Source organism: Mizuhopecten yessoensis, unplaced genomic scaffold, assembly GCF_002113885.1.
Source record: "Mizuhopecten yessoensis strain PY_sf001 unplaced genomic scaffold, ASM211388v2 scaffold2329, whole genome shotgun sequence".
NCBI classification, from domain to species: Eukaryota; Metazoa; Mollusca; class Bivalvia; order Pectinida; family Pectinidae; genus Mizuhopecten; species Mizuhopecten yessoensis.
Genome location: NW_018404492.1, coordinates 6,780,350 through 6,803,976, shown reverse-complemented (window position 1 = coordinate 6,803,976; position 23,627 = coordinate 6,780,350). Strand labels below are relative to the sequence as shown.

Below are 23,627 nucleotides of genomic sequence, written 5' to 3'. Positions count from 1 at the left end.
CGATTCAAAGCGCTTCATATATTATTTAGACCGCTCTTTATTATCACGAGGAGCGTTTCCTACATCAGGTATTTATATGACTATGTTAACTTCTTCATATTGATACAGAATGTATGAGAAGCGTTCCGTATAAATATGAAAAGCGCTCCATATCTTATGTAAAGCGCTATATATATATTGATTTCCATGTAGTCCTTCAGAGCAAACATAGTATATGTGAAATGTAGTATTAAAAATTGAATGTAACGTTTTCTATTTGGTCGTTCTAGTCTCGAGGAAGTCACTTCTTTAGAAAGGAATCTAATGAAAACAGGCGTGAATCTGGAGCTGTTCATGACAGCGCTCTGGTTCTCTACACTTCCAATGGCAGAACATCACACTTTTGACTTTGGATAGGAACTAAAGTCGCTTGCACTTCTTTTAACAAAAAAAATTAGTTTGTCTTGAACGTAGCTTTGAGGATGTTGACATTTAGTGACAGCAAATACAGATAACATTCTAATCACCCTTTGACGGGCGCACAGTGTACGCACTGCACGCCCTTGTCGCTAGTGTGTTGTCGAAGACGGGAGAATGACGGCGCCCAAGGTCAGATGTTACACTAGCAATCCTAGAGTCGAACCAACATGTACCGACTCTTCTGCAGACATGCTACACAAGACATCATTACACAGCAATCAAACGGAAACCGCAGCCTTGTCGTAATACTTAGAACTTAATATTGCATGCGTGTAATCCCCAGTAGCATGAATTAAACAAGTACTGTATTACATACGGGATGAATTCTAATTCACTTTTGTGTTGAAGTCGTACTGCTGGAATCGGTTCAAAACGTGCTGTATTGGATTCGACAGGACAGTGAGAGTTTTTTACGGATTCAATTCCCACGACGCCACCGTGGTACCTTGGACAAAGGGAGCGGCTCAGGGGGGTATTAATTTGCATCTAGTAAAACTGCGGAATGGTCCGTTCGCCTGCAAAGTGTATGTGCATTGGCTGCATAGTCGCCTGGCTGTGATCTTTTTTTTGCATTCTCAACTGGTCAAAATAATGACAATAAGAACGTTTATAAATAAAACATTGTTTTTGTATTTACGTTAAGAATATACATATTATGTGGAGTAATTTATACAAGCATTGGTTGCAGTTAGTTCCTGATCAACGTAAAGCATTGTTTACAAAACATGATGATCAAGTTAATAAGCTGTTGACAAAGGTAGTTTTTTTATTATTATAATTTATGAACAAGATTAAATAGCAACATAAGGGACAAATCGCTCTAATTTACACACAACGCTTTAAGCAGGCCTTACTTCGCGTGTAACGGCTGTTGCATGATACCTTCACGTATCGCTTATTCCCTGGATAGACTTGTACTACTAGGCGCATTCACAGATCATAAACAACCTAAGATATCCGCTACCAATCTGTCACCCAAACCAGAAATTACATAGATTATATTGACTTGCAAAAGGGAGGCAACTCCTATGTAGAAAAATTGTGGTACTAATGTAACTGTTGTTCTTGGATTAGTGCTTTTTTGCCGCAGTGTCACTATTCTTCAGAGACGATAAAAGTCCAGCGCAGACGTCGGCTCATTCCAGTCAAATTAACTTACCGTTCCAACATTCAGGCCAAATCCAATTACGGATCATAATTGTCCTTTAATTTCTCAGCAGGTAATTTCTGCGTCAAATCCATATAGATACAAGGCCGCGAGGCATTAAGTTTGTGTTAGTACGAGTAAGGGGTCTAAATACCCTACCAATGGCCACTCCTTATGTTACAATGAAATGAAAAACTATACAGCTTCTTTCAAAACAAATTACAGACTGACACTTTGCGCCTGAATATGCGTTCAGCTGGCAACAAATAATTGCGTTTTAAATACGGTTGCAAATTGAAAATCTGTATTAGAGTCAGTATTTCAAACAAGTAATTTAGATACAGATTGCAATATATTTGATTTTAATTTGTTTGTTGCTAATATATTTATGTCTGATGGTCCGACAATAAAACTTTTTCTGAAAAAACATCGTACTTCTAGAGAGAAATATAAACGACTCTTGTACCGTATTCGTAACGTGCCAGAGCATTTTTCTTGTTAAATAGTTGACGGAACGAATTGTTTATTTAAATAGTCTGCTCTTGAACGCTTTTGAGACAGGAGGAGAAGGAAGATGGCTTTGATGTTGAAATGTATCCAGTCTGATTGGATAAGTAATGAGATTGGTGGCCAACACAACGTAGCTTCAAACCTAGTTCGTGTGCTTCCTCCAGTAGGTATGCATACAAACGGTATGTGCACGTGCGTCGCGTCAATTTCGTGTACGTTCCATAAACCTTTAAACCTAATTACGTGAGTTGGGACGAGTAGTACATAAAGTCCTCTCGGTCGGTATAGACACATGTCAACGTTATAGTTCCAATGTCTGCTGAGTACAACAGCCTCCAAGCATACTTCTAATTAGTTTAAAATCCAGCTCTATTGATTCCGGAAACATTTGTCGCTTTCATAGGAATTCCTTTGCAAGTTCGTCAAATCTATTTAACTATATACACAATAACACAACATCAATAAAGGCGAAAAAATAGTTTTTTCGGCTTATTTCTTTCTATAACCACGATCTTGATACAAATGAAACGTATTGAATTAAAGCTGTGTATATGTGACTGTTTCTTGCGAAACCACATCAAAATATCAGCGTTAATCTTAAAATGATTGAAAATCTAAGAAAAATAAATATCAAATACAAATAATATTGAAAATGATATGAATATCTTTTCTTATATTGCAATAGCGATATATTTACAAACAAGACACGCCAGGACAAACTTTCCGACACGACTTAACGCCAGGAACAGTGCATCCCTCTAAATTGTTACACGTACAATGTATCACCGGCTCCTCACGTCACGTTAGGGAGTATTACCGTATTTTATTGAATAAACAAACCCATTTATACCATACATATTCCGTCTTTGCGTATTGCAGAGTTATATTTTCTTGTGAGCAGGTATTGCTTGTTACGTCATTTGTTTGTGAGAGTAACGTCATAAATTTTTGAAAAAACAACTTAAATTTCTCACATAAACCAATGACCTAACAATCAATACATGCTAACAAGAGAAGATAACTCTGCAATACGCAAAGACGGAATAATGTCAGAGGGAAGTAAAACAAGTTTACAGCTTTTATCAAACCCACCGCTGTATATCAATTTTTAATGAATTCCCCACTAATTTACACTGTAAACACTCCAAATCAAACGTTTTGTTTGTCTCTTTTTTATGAATTCCTTAAAAAGCAGTTTTGAATCACTAATTTAAACATTTCAAACCAAGAGTTTTAAACCAATTAATTAAGAATTCCGAAAAAAAAGTAATGTGAATCACTAAACTCTCTAAATCAAGAGCTGAAATAACTTTTTCACCAAGTCTGATGGAATTTGTATTGTATAAATAATAATTTTATAAACACCAAATGGAACCGTTATGTGTAATTTTTTCCATGCATAGATAATTACGTTTATGCACGATCAGATACGAAATAACGTATATGTTTTTGTTTATATTATTATTATTATTGAGAATTCATGAAAGCTGGGGTGGTTACCGTAATATAATACGGTTTTTAAATGGTTCAGGTATATTAACAGTTAAACATTAAACAGTTTAGCGTTATTATATATCAGCTTCATTGTTATATTTTACTGTAAAACCATCCAAGCAGAGTTTGTATGTACATGCAACCTTAGACTTGCAAGTCGTTTTTTGTTTAAAATTTGATTTAGCTTCCTTCTTGTACAATGGCTAAACGCTCTTTTAAACTTTTATTAACACAATAAACTTGTATAACAGAAATCATGAACGGTCATTTAAACTTACAAAAGTACAACGATTCGACATTCTATTTTGCATTCTCAGACAAAGGTTGAACGCACAATCACATCTTTTGAACAATAGTATATTGGTCTTACAACAGTCTAAAGTGTTCCAATTAAAACTGAACTTAACCAACACAACTGATTGCACCTATACAACTTGTCAATAGATACAAATGTACGGTATGCCAAACTTTAATTCAATAGCACCATACAGCTGTTAGGTCATTCGAGGACTCATCAGTAATGCTGGAGGTCAAAAAGGTGGAAATCTAGATTGGTCTAAACTACTTTTGAAACAGAGGTGCGAAAAAATCCGTTAATCATATGAATTTCACAACTTAGAGGAGTACTTAGTATACATTCAGCCTTAAATATAAAACAGAAATTTTGAGTTTTAATATACCGATATAATTAACGATTATCGTCCTGTTCAAGCTTTCAGCATAAACATTTCAGCAAAAGGGTGGGCTGTTGTATGATTTCTTATACGCTAATAGTGTGACATGTCCTATAAGACTTTTCAGTACAAAAGTGAATGTCCTTGTATTCCATTCAATACAAATAAAGGTTTTACCTTCTCTTGTGAGAGATGGGTGACCTATTCAATACTTTTCAATACAAGAGGTTAATGTTCTATAATACTTTTCAGTGGAAGAGTAAATTTTCTAGTTTTCATTGCTTACAAGCTTCTAATATTTTATTTTACATTTTTTGAATATAATATAATATAATGCCATACAAATAATGGATACATTATACAATTGTTTCATGGCTATTTGGGGCTAGGCCTCGGGCAAACAGTTCCCCAGGGCTTCCCCCTACCGAGGGATGATAGTTTTGACTGTTCCAAAAATAACCATGAAACAATTGTTTTATTACCAAATAAATATTAGTATCAATGCTGCATACAATGTTGCCATTGCTTCAACACTGAGTCGAGGTCACCGAAACGCTTGAACGGGGCTCTCGAGGGGGGATTTCTGCGCATCAAATTTGCGCCGGGTAACAGTTCGCTCTGACCGGGAAAACAGTTTTGACTGTTTCACCCCTACAGCCGAAATTGGACAAAAGACCAGAAACAGCCAAAAATGACTAATTCTAATTTAGATAGACTATTGGGTAATAATTCGCTCTGACCGGGAAAACAGTTTTGACTGTTTCACCCCTACAGCCGAAATTGGTCAAAAAGACAGAAACAGTCAAAAATGACTCATTATAATTTATATAGACAATTGGGTTATAAACGTAACAGTTTATTTAAAACAGTTAACTAATAACTGTCTATTAATAACAGCTTACTGAAACAACTAACTGAAACAGTGCTAGCAGTTCACTGATGGCAATTAATAACTCATCATATTGACAACAGCTTATTGATAACACTTTACTGACAACAGCTTATTGATAACGCTTTACTGACAACAGCTTATTGATAACAGTTTACTGATAACAGTTTACTGATAACAGTTTACTGATAACAGTTTACTGACAACAGCTTATTGATTACAGTTTACTGACAACAGCTTATTGATAACAGTTTACTGATAACAGTTTACTGATAACAGTTTACTGATAACAGTTTACTGATAACAGTTTTCCGATGACAGTTTACTGACAACAGCTTACTGACAACAGTTTACTGACAACAGCTTATTGATAACAGTTTACTGACAATAACTTACTGACAACAGTTTACTGACAACAGCTTATTGATAACATTTTACAGACAATAACTTATTGATAACAGTTAACTAATAACAGCTTATTGATAACAGCTTACTGACAACAGTTTATTGATAACAGATTACTGATAACAGCTTATTGACAACAGTTTACTGATAACAGTTTACTGTAACAATTTACTGACAACAGCTTACTGACAACAGTTTACTGACAACAGCTTATTGATAACATTTAAGTGACATCAGCTTATTGATAAAATTTTACTGATAACAGCTTATTGATAACAGTTTACTGACAGCAGTTTATTGATAACAGTTTACTGATAACAGTTTCCCGAGAACAGTTTACTGACAACAGTTTACCGATGACAGTTTACTGACAACAGCTTACTGACAACAGTTTACTGACAACAGCTTTTTGATAACAGTTTACTGATAAGAGCTTATTTATAACAGCTTACTGACAACAGCTTACTGACAACAGCTTACTGACAAGGTTTACTGACAACAGCTTATTGATAACATTTTACTGACATCAGCTTATTGACAAAATTTTGCTGATAACAACTTATTGATAACAGCTTACGGACACCAGCTTATTGATAACAGTTTACTGACAACAGTTTACCGATAACAGTTTACTGACAACAGTTTACCGATAACAGTTTACTGACAGCAGTTTATTGATAACAGTTTACTGATAACAGTTTACCGATAACAGTTTACTGACAACAGTTTACAGATGACAGTTTACTGATAACAGCTTATTGATAACAGCTTACTGACAACAGTTTATTGATAACAGATTACTTATAACAGCTTATTGATAACAGTTTACTGATAACAGTTTACTGATAACAATTTACTGACAACAGCTAATTGATAACAGTTTACTGATAACAGCTTATTGATAACAGTTTACTGATAACAGTTTACTGACAACAGCTTATTAAGATAAGCTCAATGATATGTAGCAGGTAATAACTAACAGCTTATTTGCAGCAGTTCAGTGGTACTGTACACGTAACAAAATGTATATAATGAGCAAAGTTTGATGCTGAGAGAACCTTCAAGAAAAACAAAACAATTTAGACATGTGAGCTCAACAAACAGGGAGGGTTGAGTTATTAATACTGACAAAAGTAAAGTAACCGATCGTAAAATGAAATCGTAACGTTTTATTTTTGTTGCGTGGTGACTGTTACTGTCATAATGTCAGTAAATGTCAAACTATGAATAAGCCGACGAAGAGGACTCTATTGTGTATTTAATTTCAATTCTGTGGGCAAATGTTCAGTTTAACACTCCTATACTTACAGGATATGTATAAAACGTCCAACCAAACACGTGAACGCTCAATAACTATTTTCTCATAAAATCTCAAACTCAAAATTTGGAATGTCCTATTAAACTTTCCATTTTTAAATAGTTAATGTTCGATACTTCCAGAATACGGGTTATGAACTATTTAGGCAAGTGTATATGGGTTGTGAACCATGTTACACTGTAGCATGTATATACGGTTAACAGCATACTAGTCTTGTATATACGGGTTATGAATCATGTATTCATGTATATACGGGTTATGAATCATGTATTCATGTATATACGGGTAATGAATATAGAAGTATTGCACATCATATATAAACGGGTTATACACCATGTGGTCAAGGACATCATGTTGATAGAGTTATGAACCATATAGTCATGTACATACGAGTTATAAAACATGTTTATACACGGTTATGAATTACATGGATATCTGCCTGCATGCATATGCGGGTTATCAAGCGTACATGCATGTATCTAAGCACTGCTTTGTAACCATGCACGCCAGCATTATCCCCGTGATAACGAATTTGACGAGCTATCTTTTAAACGTGATATCAAAATATTATATTAAGCTATTTTTATCTTGTCGTTAATGATTTTGTTTTATAAAATATCAAGTATTTTACTTCTTTTCCATTATTTTTGTCTTAGTATAAACATTTCTATCAGAATGTGTTTCCTCTTTTTAATGTATGTATCCAACTGTTTTACTACGAAACCCTTGTTTAATATTTAAGTGAATTTGATACACGACCCCGAGATTAAGGCTCGAGAGACCTGAACTAATTGTTATTTACGTGAATAAACAATAGCTGTGAAGATTCTCAGTTAGAAACCTGAGAAATACCTTATAGAAAAACTGCCGTAAATTACATTCTGCTTCTCGCATTGATACCCCCACGCTACACCATCATAGTGTTGATGTGATCTTGAGCCGAGCAACATTGCACAGCTTTCTGTTTATCCTATACCATGGAAAGTACACAAGGTACCCGTTAATCATTCCCACTTACTTTGTATGCATGATCTAGACATTCACAATGGTACAGTGTACTTATCAAATATTGACCACAGCTAGTTCGGGGGCAGACATAGATAGTGTACATCGCCGTCCCCAGCTGTTGACCGATAACATTTAACAAGGAGTCGGAATGGTCAATGGCTATCAATACTTCAGAAAACATATCATAGATTTATAAAACAATTACCATTTAAACCATGCCGACTGTGTAGACACACGTAGACTTAAACATATCGGAGATCTGCATTTTTTTTTAAGTTGATCAATTTCTTTTTCGTTAATGTAATACCCTAACAGCAAGATTATTGTAGTTGAAGCATAATATATATATATATATATATAAACTCTCTTATCATTTTATATAAGCTCTTCTAGTGAACATGGGTTCTATTGTACATCAGCCATTTTATTGTACATTGCTTCTATTGTTATTACCGTTTTAGTCAGCGTTGGATAGCTGTATCCTGCGTCCGTTTCAAGAATTCAAGATTGAGCATGAATTCCAAATGTCATGTGTCTGTTGTAGTCAATTATATATACTGTGATTATGTTATTGCTGTGCCAGAGTGCTATAAAATCTACAAACATTTCTAACAGTTCGAACATTCTTATGCAAAAACTCGATAAGAAAAGACCGTAATATTGCGTAATATCCAAATCTCAGTGTGGTACTAAATAGTGAGTTTATTGATGGCAGGTGTACTCTCAGACAGACGTGGCCAATTCAGAATTGTTCTGACAACTGCATCAGCTTCTCTAAACATTAGCTGTTTTAATTGTTATTGAAGAATATATCACAAGAAATATCAGTTCCGATTTAGAAGAATAAATACAAGTTTCACTGAAGATTTATATACATGTATGCTTTACTGCGACAGTTACAATACGTATGCCATTAATAAAGGCTTTCCATCATAAAAATTGTAATATTTCTTTGACGAATGTTACATGTAATATGTGCTTTGTTAATGGATCAATGCCATATTCGAAATGCCATAACAAGAATTTACACATTGCAAGCACTATCATAAATTTTACCAATTTCAAGGGAGATAACTTAAACAAAGATAACAAGTATATGACGGTACTGTAACGGCCGAGACTTCTGTCTTCCAGTTCGTTTTCTTTGTTTTTTGGGTTGTTTTCGTTTCTTCACCAATATTTTCCCTTCTCCTCACTAAATACTCAGTAAGGCCCTCGTATTATTACCCATTATTGGTTATTCTTACTGTCTTTATCCAAACATATATATCTTCTCCTTGTCGGGAGGTTCAGCTAACAACATTGCTTACATACAAGACAAACCGGAAATGGGGATCACATGATCTCGACACCATTATGAAATTGGTCATTTATAATGGTTCGATTACATTTAGTTTATTCTGGGGAAATATTATTACAAGCTAAATAGAAATGCTGCTGTGTGTATTAATTAAAATGGTGTTTTTTTTAACATTGAAATGCCTCATCAGCCAACCGCCGTGCGTGCGAAGATCCTTAGCAGTCGCCCCTTTCTCGGCAGACTTCAGGGGGTCAGGACGTGATTTTATGTAGCTCATAATCTGCCCATATCCTTTGCTGCCGCAACCCATCGAACGATTGGTTTGTTTATGAAGCTGAATAATTAATTAACAATGTGCTGGGTATATTTTTCGTCGGTTGTGAATTTTAATGGAAGTTATGAAGATGGGGTTACTTACAGCAATATTTCAGAAACGAAATATATTTTTAAAGCATATACATGTATCAATAACAAAATAGTTATTAGTACTAACCAATGTTTAGTTATTACACAATATAAGATGAACAATCATATCACAAAGTATATGTATAAAAATGAGGTTTAATTGTGAATTTAGAGAGCGCTTCATACTGTCTGTACGGTATTTCTACCATTGTATAATGCAACAGCATTCCGGCATCATCGGCCCCGTAGGTTATAACATCAGCATTGACTGAATATAATTACATTATATATGTGTGATATAGTTAAACTGTACGTGTAATATACATGTAGTTCACTTCTAGTGTTTTATGGTTAAACTGTTAAAGTAATATATCTAAACTGTACTTGTACCATAGTTAAACTATATGTGTGATGTTAATTTTGTAGCCTTCATAAAATTAAATTGTAGTTGTTATATAATTGCATAGTGGATGTTTTAAGGTTCAATTTTAGGTGTCTTATAGTTCAATTGTAGGTATTGTATGGTTTTATTGTAGGTGTTATATGGTTTTATTGTAGGTATTATATGGTTTTATTGTAGGCGTTATATGGTTTTATTGTTGGTATTATATGGTTTTATTGTAGGTAGTATATGGTTTTATTGTAGGTAGTATATGGTTTTATTGTAGGTTGTATATGGTTTTATTGTAGGTATTATATGGATTTATTGTAGGTGTTATATGGCTTTATTGTAGGTATTATATGGATTTATTGTAGGTGTTATATGGTTATATTGTAGTTTGTATATGCTTTTATTGTAGGTATTATATGGTTGTATTGTAGGCTGTATATAGTTCTATTGTAGGTGTTATTTGGTTTTATTGTAGGTGTTATACGGTTTTATTGTAGGTATTATATGGTTGTATTGGAGGGTGTATATAGTTCTATTGTAGGTGTTTTATGGTTTTATTGTAGGTGTTGTATGGTTTTATTGTAGGTGTTATACGGTTTTATTGTAGGTATTATATGGTGGTATTGTAGGTTGTATATAGTTCTATTGTAGGTGTTTTATGGTTTTATTGTAGGTGTTGTATGGTTTTATTGTAGTTTGTCTATGCTTTTATTGTAGGTGTTATATGGCTTTATTGTAGGTATTATATGGTTGTATTGGAGGGTGTATATAGTTCTATTGTAGGTGTTATATGGTTATATTGTAGTTTGTATATGCTTTTATTGTAGGTATTATATGGATTTATTGTAGGTGTTATATGGCTTTATTGTAGGTATTATATGGATTTATTGTAGGTGTTATATGGCTTTATTGTAGGTATTATATGGTTGTATTGGAGGGTGTATATAGTTCTATTGTAGGTGTTATTTGGTTTTATTGTAGGTGTTATACGGTTTTATTGTAGGTATTATATGGATTTATTGTAGGTGTTATATGGCTTTATTGTAGGTATTATATGGATTTATTGTAGGTGTTATATGGTTTTATTGTAGTTTGTATATGCTTTTATTGTAGGTATTATATGGTTGTATTGTAGGTTGTATATAGTTCTATTGTAGGTGGTTTATAGTTCAATTGTAGGTGGTTTATAGTTCAATTGTAGGTGGTTTATAGTTCAATTGTAGGTGGTTCATAGTTCAATTGTAGGTGGTTTATAGTTCAATTGTAGGTGTTTTAAAGTTCAGTTGTAGGTATTATATATTTAAAATGTAGGTGTCATTGATTTTTGGGACAGAGACCTTGAGTTCTCGACTTTTTCTTTTTCTGTGCGACACGCCCACTTTTTCAAAATCCCCTACACTTGTATCTCTCTTAGTAATGAAACTCATAAACATCTTGAAAATGAAGTTTTTGATTCGTCTTAAATATCCTAAAAATCACTGGGTTTAATTTACACGCAGTAGTTATACTGAAGGTGAAATATGTTTAATCGTAAGAAAACAGTATAAATAGTAATACATTACATCTTACATGACGGGTATACTCACTTGATATGATTTAATAATCTAAAGGATCTGTGAAACGTCCGTTGCTAATTTGGTGTAAATTTTGATTCCTTCTTCTTATGCATAATAATAACTAGATATACTAATGGAAAAAAAGAGCCGGGAACAAGTTTTGAACATTTATATTAATCTGTTTTGTTATGGTGACAAAGCATTTTCATAAAGAACAATACACAATGTATACCCAGATATTGTACTAGGTGAGATAATACGAATGAAGAGAATAGATAACGGATTTAATCTTCTCTTGTCTACGCATTCAGAATCAAAAGTGAAAATAACATTTTTATTTTAATGTCACAATAAACTCAAACACCGCATCTTATCTATATAATTGTGAATTAATTTTGATTCATGCCACATCTACGGGGAATATATTGCAGGTTTTAACGACTTAGAATGGATTAATTTTCCTATCGTTACATTACAATAGTCTTTACGATGCGTTAACATGCAACCTTGATGCAGAGGATTTTATGGGACTATCTCAACACTAAACTCCTTAATATACGGTGTGAACGGTGTACGTATGGGCTCGTCTTCCAGGCGAGGTTTTGTGGTAGAATATATAGACGGTCTATCAATTCCCAAGACGTATATGATTGGGAATGTATTTGTGTTCACTAAATTATAGTGTTTCACTACTTTTAACTGGTAAAGCAATGTACTTAAAGTTAGCGTTTAAGTTATGAATCTAATTTTACATAACAAGTTATCTATATTCTCTCTTATCGCAAAGAAGATACATCTTTATCGTGAGATATCACAGCATTTTTCACACATGTAGGTCTGCGTTACGTGTGTCCTCTCAGGCCAAATACAAACGATGCTGTGTTTCAGGTTTTCTGCAAAAGAATGAGTTTAGGTCCTATTCACGTTTATAACGTGTATTATATGTATAATTCACAGTTTGGCCGTAGCTTCTGGGGTGGATAGGGAAAAGGTAAAATCAAGAACTCAAATGAACTAATTTTTTTATTTGGTCTATATAATATAACATAAAACTACCGCTAACGTGCATTGATCAAGCTTTAAACAAACACGTGAAAACCATCGAGTTTGAAGTTTTATTTAGGCCTTCAATTTGAAGCAAGCGTATCCGTTTTCATTGCCTACAGAATTATTTTTTTATCTGGGAGATTAAAGAAATATTTGTGGCATTTCAGGTGGTATTTTGTTACTCAAATTATTTTTTTAATACGTAAATGTTGAAAAGCGAGACAAAATTATATTCTTAATGTGTGCATAGGGTTTATCACACTATCGGTATCAGAAAAGTAGTTTTATTACTTTTTCGTTAAGATAAAAATAATAATGAAAAAACAAATGTCGATAATTTTTAATGTTGAGATGATAATGTATGAATATTTTCTACTTTTTTCAATATTGTTTAAATGATAATTTGAACACGTTTTAATGTTAAGATGACCAAGCCTAATCCAAACGTTTAAATTGATATATATAATTCCGTGTGAAAATTCTTATCTTAGCCTTTTATTTAGCACGTGTGATTTAATGTGGTTCTCCTATCGCTCTAACCCTGGAACAACCACACTTCATAACGTGTATCCGGTTTTATTTGTTTTCCTTATCTCCATTGGGTGATTCCCAAAGTTACACCAACATACAACTGTTCTACCAGAAGACACCGTGCGAGCTAATAAATTAACGTCCTATCACGTGTTATTGTTTTGCATGATTTCTACTGATGGGAACGCTCTGTACCCAATCCTCCGGCCGCTTGTTTCTCCTCCCCGTGGTGCGAGGATGAGTAGGACCCCTCCCCTGGGTGTACGATACCCTCCTGTAGTGTGGAGTTTAAAACCGATACCGATCCCGCGACTTACAAAGTGATGTGTGCATCGCGTGTTGAGGGCACGAGCCGCCGCCACACATTACTGGCTAGGGTCCCCGCCACTGGCGCGTGATGTATGACGCCACAACATGCATCACACCTCCTCGCGCTACTGTAGACTACTAAATTCTGATTGATTTCACTCCACTTTTAAAAAGACGAAACTTCGTGGCATGTAGCCACTGGTTTAACACAGCCCGCCTGTCCTTGTCCGTCGACCTTTCAACAACAGTTTCATGAACTTGTTATTTTCACTGTTTTTCAGTGTCCTTAATCCGGGTTTTATTCATTAAACTTGTACAATTACATCATTGTAATGCCATTCTACGTCAGATAAAAGTGTTCATGGTGGGTTTTTTTAGCAAATTATTTCACGTTTTCATATCAACCGGCTTTAAGATTTCGTTATTGCAAGTTTAAGTTTAGAGCCAGCTGAGCGTGGACTGTGATTGGCCCAACGTGATGTTTAAGCCCCATGCATGTACCGCGCAACGCAACGCCTCGCACTGTACTAACACAACGTAGTGTGCAGGGCACCTGTGATTACATGTGTTGACGACAAATTAAACTGTTGACTAATTGATACGTTGCTAATTGGTCGACCTTCACTCGCCCCGCAGGTAATTATTACAGCACTGCACACTGGATTGTATTGATTGATGTGTTAACCTCATTATTTCCTTGTTTTTTCTTATTCAGGTAAAAAGGAAGATTCCGAAATAAACGAGTATCGGTCATGAATCGAAGCCAATGGGCCTGACGTGACGTTAAGAAGCCCTTTCTGCCATGGCCTTATCCCTCGTTTCATCTCAGAAAACATGAGGGCAGAAACAGTGCGCCTATAAAGCTATAACAGTTGAATTTCGTGTTGGAAATTCCCTGTCAAACGTAGCTATTACCATCGTTTATCGTATTTTATTATTGAAAACATACGTTTTACGACGGAAATGATTCATAAGGTTGGTTTTTTTTTTTTTTTTTTTTTTGAAGTGTGCAATGTACATGGCTCTATCATGGTATATATATTTTGTATATATATGTAGCATAGTATGTGTTTACTGCGACACGAGTAATATCTACATGTACTGACAAGTAAATATATACAGATGCATACACGAGGGTAATATCTCCGCGGAAAGTATGACGTATTATATATTTAAGTAAATATATAAATGTGTCAGTACAGAAAGGTAACATCTCCGTAAAAGGTATGACGCATATATTTAAATAAAAACATGTATGTATAGGGTTATTAGACGAGGTAACGTCGCCGTATAACGTATGACGCATATATTTAAATAAAACATGTATGTATAGGGTTATTAGACGAGGGTACCATCTCCGTATAATGTATGACGTATCTATTAAAGTAAATACATGTATGTATAGGGTTATTAGACGAGGTAACATCTCCGTATAACGTATGACGCATATATTTAAATAAATACATGTATGTATAGGGTTATTAGACGAGGTAACATCTCCGTATAATGTACGACTATCATTTTAAGTACATGTATATGTATGGGTTTATTAAAAGAGGTTGAACAATCATGAATGTCCATATAGAGTTATTGGACGAGGGTACTGTAACATATCGTGACCAACTCTTACGTATTTTAAGTATACTTATATGGGTTTATTATAAACATATCTTGAGAATATAGTTAACATTGTCTAAATAGGGTTGTTGCGAGAGGGTACCATATCATGTCGCAGTCTGGCGTATTGTGCAAGTATATACATTTGTAGTTATAGGGGTATTACCCAATTTGTGTATGAATATTTCATGAGAGTATCCTGGCAATACATGTAACTACAATGTACAATGTATAGTATTAACGACGATGTAACATAATGACAATATACATGTTCATGACGTTTACAAGCATATTTGTATGGGTTATTTCACGGATTTAGCATACCCTGATAAGACATGGCGAATTTTCTACATGTATCTATCGAGGAATGGGGTTTTTTTTTCATACAGGACAAACGTTATAGATTACTGCAGCTATTTTCGTATGGTTACCATTATTTTCGTATGAAACTACAGCGTAATTTTGAGATTACAAACAAAATACCCCATTGTGACCAATTTGGTGCCTATTAACCAGTCAGGCCATCTGACTATTTCCCTATCTATCTTAGATAATTTCGTTACGGCGCGGAGTGCTGAAATTATATTTTTTTCATCACAATGAGTTAAAAAATACTATTTCATTTGATTGTATCAGTAACACAGATCGACCACGGAAACACAATTACATAGAATCACTCGACTAGAGATCGGCAAAGGCAACCATGATATAGAACTTTCGTAAAATGTAGTAAAAACAAGGCAAGACAAACCCAGTGATATCGAACTATTGTAGTAATTCAGAATTTTTAAGTATTGGATAAAGATTATAAATACCGATAATTGCATTTTAAAATCATGTTATGAAGACATGTTAGTGCGTAACGACAAATGGGTAATTAATATCAAGAATGAATTATATAGAATAGGTCTAGGTTACATATGGCAAACAGATAACATTGATAATAGCTGTTTGATTATAATTAAAGAAAGACTTTTAGATATTTATAGACAAGATTGTATAGAACAAATTAGAACATCATCAAAAGGATTTTTTTATACATGTCTTAACAAAGAAGTTGGTATACAGGGTTATTTAAGAAAATCGTTTATGAAAGGTTACTTAAAAGAAATAACAAAAATTCGGCTTTCAGCCCATAATTTAAATGTAGAGAAAGGTCGTTATCAAAATATTCCGCGACTTTTAAGAATCTGTACCGCTTGTGATATAGATGATGTCGAAGATGAATTTCATTTTATTCTTAAATGCCCCTGTTATTCTGATTTACGTGAGAAATTTTTAAAAAAGTACTATTGTAAAAAACCGAGCATGTTTAAATTAATTCAGTTATTTAACGGACAAAACACAAATGAATTAGCAAAATTGGCCAAATACATTAAAGCTGCAAATTCAAGAAGAGCTTTATTAACATAAGTAGTTATGCTCTCCGAGTGTTTTGTCTCGTCTGTGTATTTATTAGTATTTTCGATATTTGTCAATGTTATGAGAAAGTATATATATATATATATATATATCATGTATATGTGTTACACTGATGAGTCGCAAGACTCAAAGTTAATAAAGAACTTGAACTTGAACTAGTAGAGATCGGACAAGGAAACCCTATTATATAGGGTAACTGAAGTAGAGATCGGACAAGGAAAACACTTTTATATAGGGTAACTGGTGTAGAGATCGGACAAGGAAACCCTATTATATAGGGTAACTGGAGAAGAGATTGGACAAGGAAAACACTTTTATATAGGATAACTGAAGTAGAGATCGGACAAGGAAAACACTATTACAAAGGGTAACTGGTGTAGAGATCGGACAAGGAAACCCTATTATATAGGGTAACTGGAGAAGAGATTGGACAAGGAAAACCCTATGATATAAGGTCAATGGAGAAGAGATTGAACAAGGAAAACCCTATGATATAGGGTCAATGGAGAAGAGATTGAACAAGGAAAACCCTATGATATTGGGTCATTAGAGTAGAGATTGGACAAGGAAAACACTTTTATATAGGGTAACTGGTGTAGAGATCGGACAAGGAAACCCTATTATATAGGGTAACTGAAGTAGAGATCGGACAAGGAAAACATTATTATATAGGGTAACTGAAGTAGAGATCGGACAAGGAAAACATTATTATATAGGGTAACTGAAGTAGAGATCGGACAAGGAAAACATTATTATATAGGGTAACTGAAGTAGAGATCGGACAAGGAAGACCCTATGATATAGGGTCACTGGAGTAGAGATCGGACAAGGAAAACCCTCTGATATAGGGTCACTGGAGTAGAGATCGGACAAGGAGACCCTATTATATAGGGTAACTGAAGTAGAGATCGGACAAGGAAAACATTATTATATAGGGTAACTGAAGTAGAGATCGGACAAGGAAAACCCTTTTATATAGGGTAACTGGAGTAGAGATCGGACAAGGAAAGCCCTATGAGAATCGGACAAGGAAACCCTATTATATAGGGTAACTGGAGAAGAGATTGGACAAGGAAAACACTTTTATATAGTGTAACGGGAGTAGAGATCGGACAAGGAAAACTCTTTTATATAGGGTCACTGGAGTAGAGATTGGACAAGGAAACCCCTATTATATAGGGTCACTGGAGAAGAGATCGGACAAGGAAAACCCTATTATATAGGGTAACTGGAGTAGAGATCGGACAAAGAAAACCCTATGATATAGGGAAACTGGAGTAGAGATTGGACAAGGAAAACCCTATGATATAGGGTAGCTGGAGTAGAGATCGGACAAAGAAAACCCTATGATATAGGGTAACTGGAGTAGAGATCGGACAAAGAAAACCCTATGATATAGGGTAACTGGAGTAGAGATCGGACAAAGAAAACCCTATGATATAGGGTAACTGGAGTAGAGATCGGACAAGGAAAGCCCTATGAGAATCGGACAAGGAAACCCTATTATATAGGGTAACTGGAGAAGAGATTGGACCAGGAAAACCCTATGATATAAGGTCAATGGAGAAGATATTGAACAAGGAAAACCCTATGATATAGGGTCACTGGAGGAGAGATCGGACAAGGAAAACCCTATTATATAGGGTCACTGGAGTAGAGATCGGACAAGGAAACCCTATTATATAGGGTAACTGGAGTAAAGTTCGGACAAGGAAAACCCTATTATATAGGGTAACTGAAGTAGAGATCGGACAAGGAAAACATTATTATATAGGGTAACTGAAGTAGAGATCGGACAAGGAAAACATTATTATATAGGGTAACTGAAGTAGAGATCGGTCAAGGAAAACCCTATGATATAGGGTCACTGGAGTAGAGATCGGACAAGGAGACCCTATTATATAGGGTAACTGAAGTAGAGATCGGACAAGGAAAACATTATTATATAGGGTAACTGAAGTAGAGATCGGACAAGGAAGACCCTATGATATAGGGTCACTGGAGTAGAGATCGGACAAGGAAAACACTATGATATAGGGTCACTGGAGTAGAGATCGGACAAGGAAACCCTATTATATAGGGTAACTGAAGTAGAGATCGGACAAGGAAAACCCTATTATATAGGGTAACTGGAGAAGAGATTGGTCAAAGAAAACTCTATGATATAGAGTAACTGGTGTAGAGATCGGACAAAGAAAACGCCATTATATAGGGTAACTGGAGAAGAGATTGGACAAAGAGAACTCTATGATATAGAGTAACTGGTGTAGAGATCGGACAAAGAAAACGCTATTATATAGGGAAACTGGAGAAGAGATTGGACAAGGAAAACCCTATGCTATAGGGACACTGGAGTAGAGATCGGACAAGGAAAACCCTATTATATAGGGTAACTGGAGAAGAGATTGGACAAAGAAAACTCTATGATATAGAGTAACTGGTGTAGAGATCGGACAAAGAAAACGCTATTATATAGGGTAACTGGAGAAGAGATTGGACAAGGAAAACCCTATGATATAAGGTTAATGGAGTAGAGATTGGACAAGGAAAACCCTATGCTATAGGGTCACTGGAGAAGAGATTGGACAAGGAAAACCCTATGATATAGGGTAACTGGAGTAGAGATCGGACAAGGAAAACCCTATGATATAAGGTTAATGGAGTAGAGATTGTACAAGGAAAACCCTATGCTATAGGGTCACTGAGAAGAGATTGGACAAGGAAAACCCTATGATATAAGGTCAATGGAGAAGAGATCGGACAAGGAAAACCCTTTTATATAGGGTAACTGGAGTAGAGATCGGACAAGGAAACCCTATTATATAGGGTAACTGGAGTAAAGTTCGGACAAGGAAAACCCTATTATATAGGGTAACTGGAGTAGAGATTGGACAAGGAAAACCCTATTATATAGGGTAACTGGAGTAGAGATCGGACAAGGAAAGCCCTATGAGATAGGGTAACTGGAGTAGAGATCGGACAAAGAAAACCCTATGATATAGGGTAACTGGAGTAAAGATCGGACAAAGAAAACCCTATGATAAAGGGTAACTGGAGTAGAGATCGGACAAGGAAAACCCTATTATATAGGGTAACTGGAGTAGAGATCGGACAAGGAAAACCCTATGAGATAGGGTCACTGGTGTAGAGATCGGACACCATTCTTTTAATCATACGACTCGGTTTCTTAAATATCCTAATCAATTAAACATACGACTCGATTTCTAAAATATCCTTATCAATTAAACATACGACTCGGTTTCTAAAATATCCTAATCAATTAAACATACGACTTAATTTCTAAAATATTCTGATCAATTAAACATACGACTCGGTTTCTAAACGATCCTAATCAATTAAATATACGACTCGGTTTCTACGAGACCTTCTAAGAGATCTTAATCAATTAAACATACGACTCGGTTTCAAAAACATCCTAATCAATTAAACATACGACTCGGTTTCTACGAGACCTTCTTAGAGATCTTAATCAATTAAAAATACGACTCGGTCTCAAAGAGATATTAATCAATTAAACGTTCGACTCGGTTTCTAAAAGATCTTAATCAATTAAACGTACGACTCGGTTTCAAAGAGTATGTACTTAAATATTCGACTCGGAGCCAAGAATTAGATTGTCCAGCATCCCCATCGACGTCCTATCAAGCATTGTCCAACCAAACGTCTGAGCCGAGAAACAATTATCTCAACAAGGTATTAACAGTTTGCTTTCGCATCGATAACAGCATCAGACATTTTTAACAAATTACTTTGAGAGACAGAGACAGAGAAAAACGGCCATAAGCTGAATTCTACACCGGCAATTAGAGGTAAGAGTCGTACATGTATACACAATCTAATATAGATTTCGAACCTAAACAATATCAATTTTCGGAGATATTTAAAATGATGATTAGTACCACAGTGTCAATCCACTTGAGAAGGTAGTTAGACAAACAAACTAATCGTAGAGGCGGGATGTTGTAAAATGATCCGGAAATACGAGAATTAATATGTGTTATTATCGGAGCACTTGTACTTGTACCTGTATATTAGATACTAAACTCGTCTATCTTGCATACAACTTCAGATATTTTCTTTTCATGCCAAATCTTTCGTTTTATCTAATCCAGCCTTGTTGATCACACTTTTAACATACATTGGGAGCTCGTCCTTTAAAACCTCATTTGAAAACAATTTAGATTTTTTTCATTTCATTAGTTTTCCTTAAACAATAACAAGGAAGATGTTCAATAATAGTCCTGAATTCCAGTACAGAGCTCGCTCTGTCTTCACGCGCTCGTAATCCTGTTATGCCATCTTAGATACATGTACAATGTGACCTCTCAAAACATGATAATCTCTCAAAACAGATGTGATACAACTACTGCCGATTTCTTGTTTAAGAGGCGTGTAGAACACCATCTCTGGAGCGCTTATCGTCAATCTGGAAGTTTTATATGCCTGGGAGAATAATAATTATACAATCGAGCTGAAATCTCCTCCCAAATGATCCTGGGGTGAGACGCTTTCTATGGAGGAATATATGACAAGCTATTGAAATATTATGGACAATTATATCTTTTAGTTATAATGCAAGCACTAAATTTCCTGAGACAGAAAGAATTTTTAATTACATATGAATCCGTCATGGCGAGAATGCCCAGGTTTGACATATCGCACTAGGTACTAGGTAGGTACATGACGCATTTTAGAATTGGTTTAATGTTATATCATCTTTAGATGTTAGGAAAGTAATTGCGCCTTAACGCCTTTAATTATAAATGTTTGCAAATATCACATACATTGGTATTTATTGGGGAGGGAGTGTTTCTTTTTTTGCTTGCAGAACATATTGGTATATGACGTATCTACAATCAGAGCCGATCTTTCTATGATAACGTAGTGGCGGTTCCACTCAAAATTAATATGATTTTAATAAAGGATACTTTTTACTCTTTATATACATGTAGTTAGGTTGTTTTTCTTTTAACCTTTTTTTCTTGGCTGATAAAAATGAAAATAATTCATTCAACTATCTATATATATACAAATGTACAAATGTCAACGGGCCAAGTAACACAAGGGAACCATTGAAAATGTTTTGGTAACAGATGGGTTATGTATAGTTACTAAGCCGTTTAAAATTGTCATATGTTTCAGTACATACATAAAAAAAACATGTCTTTTTAAAATCATTAAAACTTTCGGGCGATTCCGACATATGGGACAGGTTCATTTTAGACAGTAAATTCTCAGAATTATATCTGATGATGAAATATCTTTTTATTGTATTTTCATATCTCTAGCGTAAAATTGTTAAAATAGAGAAATATGTTATCAAATTATGCAACCTAATTTTAACCTGAAACCATTTGTTCTTACCCACATGTGTATGTACACCTGTAAAACGGCACCTATACTAAAATACCTGTAAGTGGACAGTACCTATAAAAAGGTTACACCTACAGGTAGACAGCACCATTTCCAAAGTTTACACCTGTAAGAATGAGGTATTTGTTCCAATGCTGCACCTGTAAGAAGACGGCGTCTATACCAGAGGACACTATATCATCTTCATCAATCACTTGCATGTGGATTGCCCCTGCGTTGATGATTTACGGACAAAAATCACCAACGTAATTATATTGTAATAGCATGATGATGCGAAGTAAATCATGTTTCCCAGGAGAAAGGTACAACAGTGTAATAAAGATGTTATCGAACTGTGTGTAAATCACGATAGACCGCCAGTAAAAACACACGTGTAAGGTAAAACGCAACCAATAAATGTACAGTTACATAAGAATGTACACCCAGCGATCTGCCGGTCGATCATCATCTCTGTCGGGCCCGTATCTACATTCATTTATCAAATTATGGCATCAATTATTTTTTCTACAGTTGATGAATATAAAATATAATTTACAATAACTTACCTGAGAATCCAGCTATCCAGAAATGGCGGTAGAACAGCATGATGAATAAACACAATTTTTCCTGTGACGTATTATATCCAAAAATATGTTTTCAAAGCAAGCCAAAACGTCACAACACCTATTCTCCGTGAACTGCCTTCAGGCTATTTATGAGAGGCACCTGAATCCAAATCCCATAGTTATAATTTTCCTGCAGACACTACTCTTCGGACGACACCAACAATCCCATGGACACAAGACTCTCCGCGACACAAGACTCTCAATGACAAAGATCCCACGAAAAAGTTGCCCTACTCACCAAGGTGGGTCTCCGTCAGTGGTAGACGCTCTCCGAGAATTGCGCTAAGGTATGCTGTTGATCTCGCTAATAGTGTAGCCACAACACCCTCAGCCATACGGCCAGAGAATTACCACACACAGCCTTTCTTGGGACGAGGAGTCACTAGTGTTTCAAATTCACTAACATCCTTAACGGAGTAGAACCTGTAAGAAATTAAGCGAAAAGCATTCTTTCAATATTAATGCGTTAAAGCTGGACTAGTGCGGTACAGCGCATTGCCATCTGTGGTAAGGTTTGGGCCATCAGGCGATAGAGCGCCAGGTGACTTCATCTCGCTGAGCTGGAGCCGAAGCGGGGATTTATAGACAATATAGAATGTATAGATGATATATATATATATATATATATATATAAACTGAATGACTCCTGTATGACGACGCTCTCAGAGGCGGATGAACTTTAGATCCTCCAACATCATAAAAATACAGGTAGAGAGATAAGAGTATATAGAGACACGCTGGGTGATGGGAAGAGGGACTATGGAGAGCCACTACTACGTACATGTACATTTATCTCCTCGTGGAGTGCCATAATCATCGAGTTAGGAATTTCACTGCAATATTGAACCATTAATCTAAAATTACCGTCGTATTTGTTGCTCTAGACGATAGCAACTGCAAAGCGACACATTATTAAAAAAAAAAAAATACAATGACAACACATACTTAGAGTGAGTTTGGCAAAACTAGCTGGGTCTTGTTAATGAGTGGTCACATTAAGCTTGTACGTAGCAGCATGTATTGATCCCGCGCGCTCTCGTGCGATGTTTGGTTTGGAAGCTGACAGAGACGATTCCCACTGCTCTACCACAGGGAGCAGGGCCCACCCCTCCAGTGGGAGGGAGACTCGGATCAAATATTGCGCGC

The 23,627-nt window shown here is 35.3% G+C and overlaps 1 protein-coding gene across 2 annotated transcripts in view; it reads right to left on the bottom strand.

The window, feature by feature from the left end:
* Positions 1-22,993, bottom strand: part of LOC110445698 (opioid-binding protein/cell adhesion molecule-like) — a 149,232-nt gene extending 126,239 nt beyond the window's left edge. For both annotated transcript variants that reach the window (XM_021490471.1, XM_021490470.1), the window contains exon 1: positions 22,422-22,993. In XM_021490471.1, coding sequence (XP_021346146.1) covers positions 22,422-22,461 — 40 coding nt within the window. In that variant the 5' untranslated portion in view covers positions 22,462-22,993. The remainder of the gene's footprint in view (positions 1-22,421) is intronic.
* Positions 22,994-23,627: the final 634 nt, after the last annotated feature.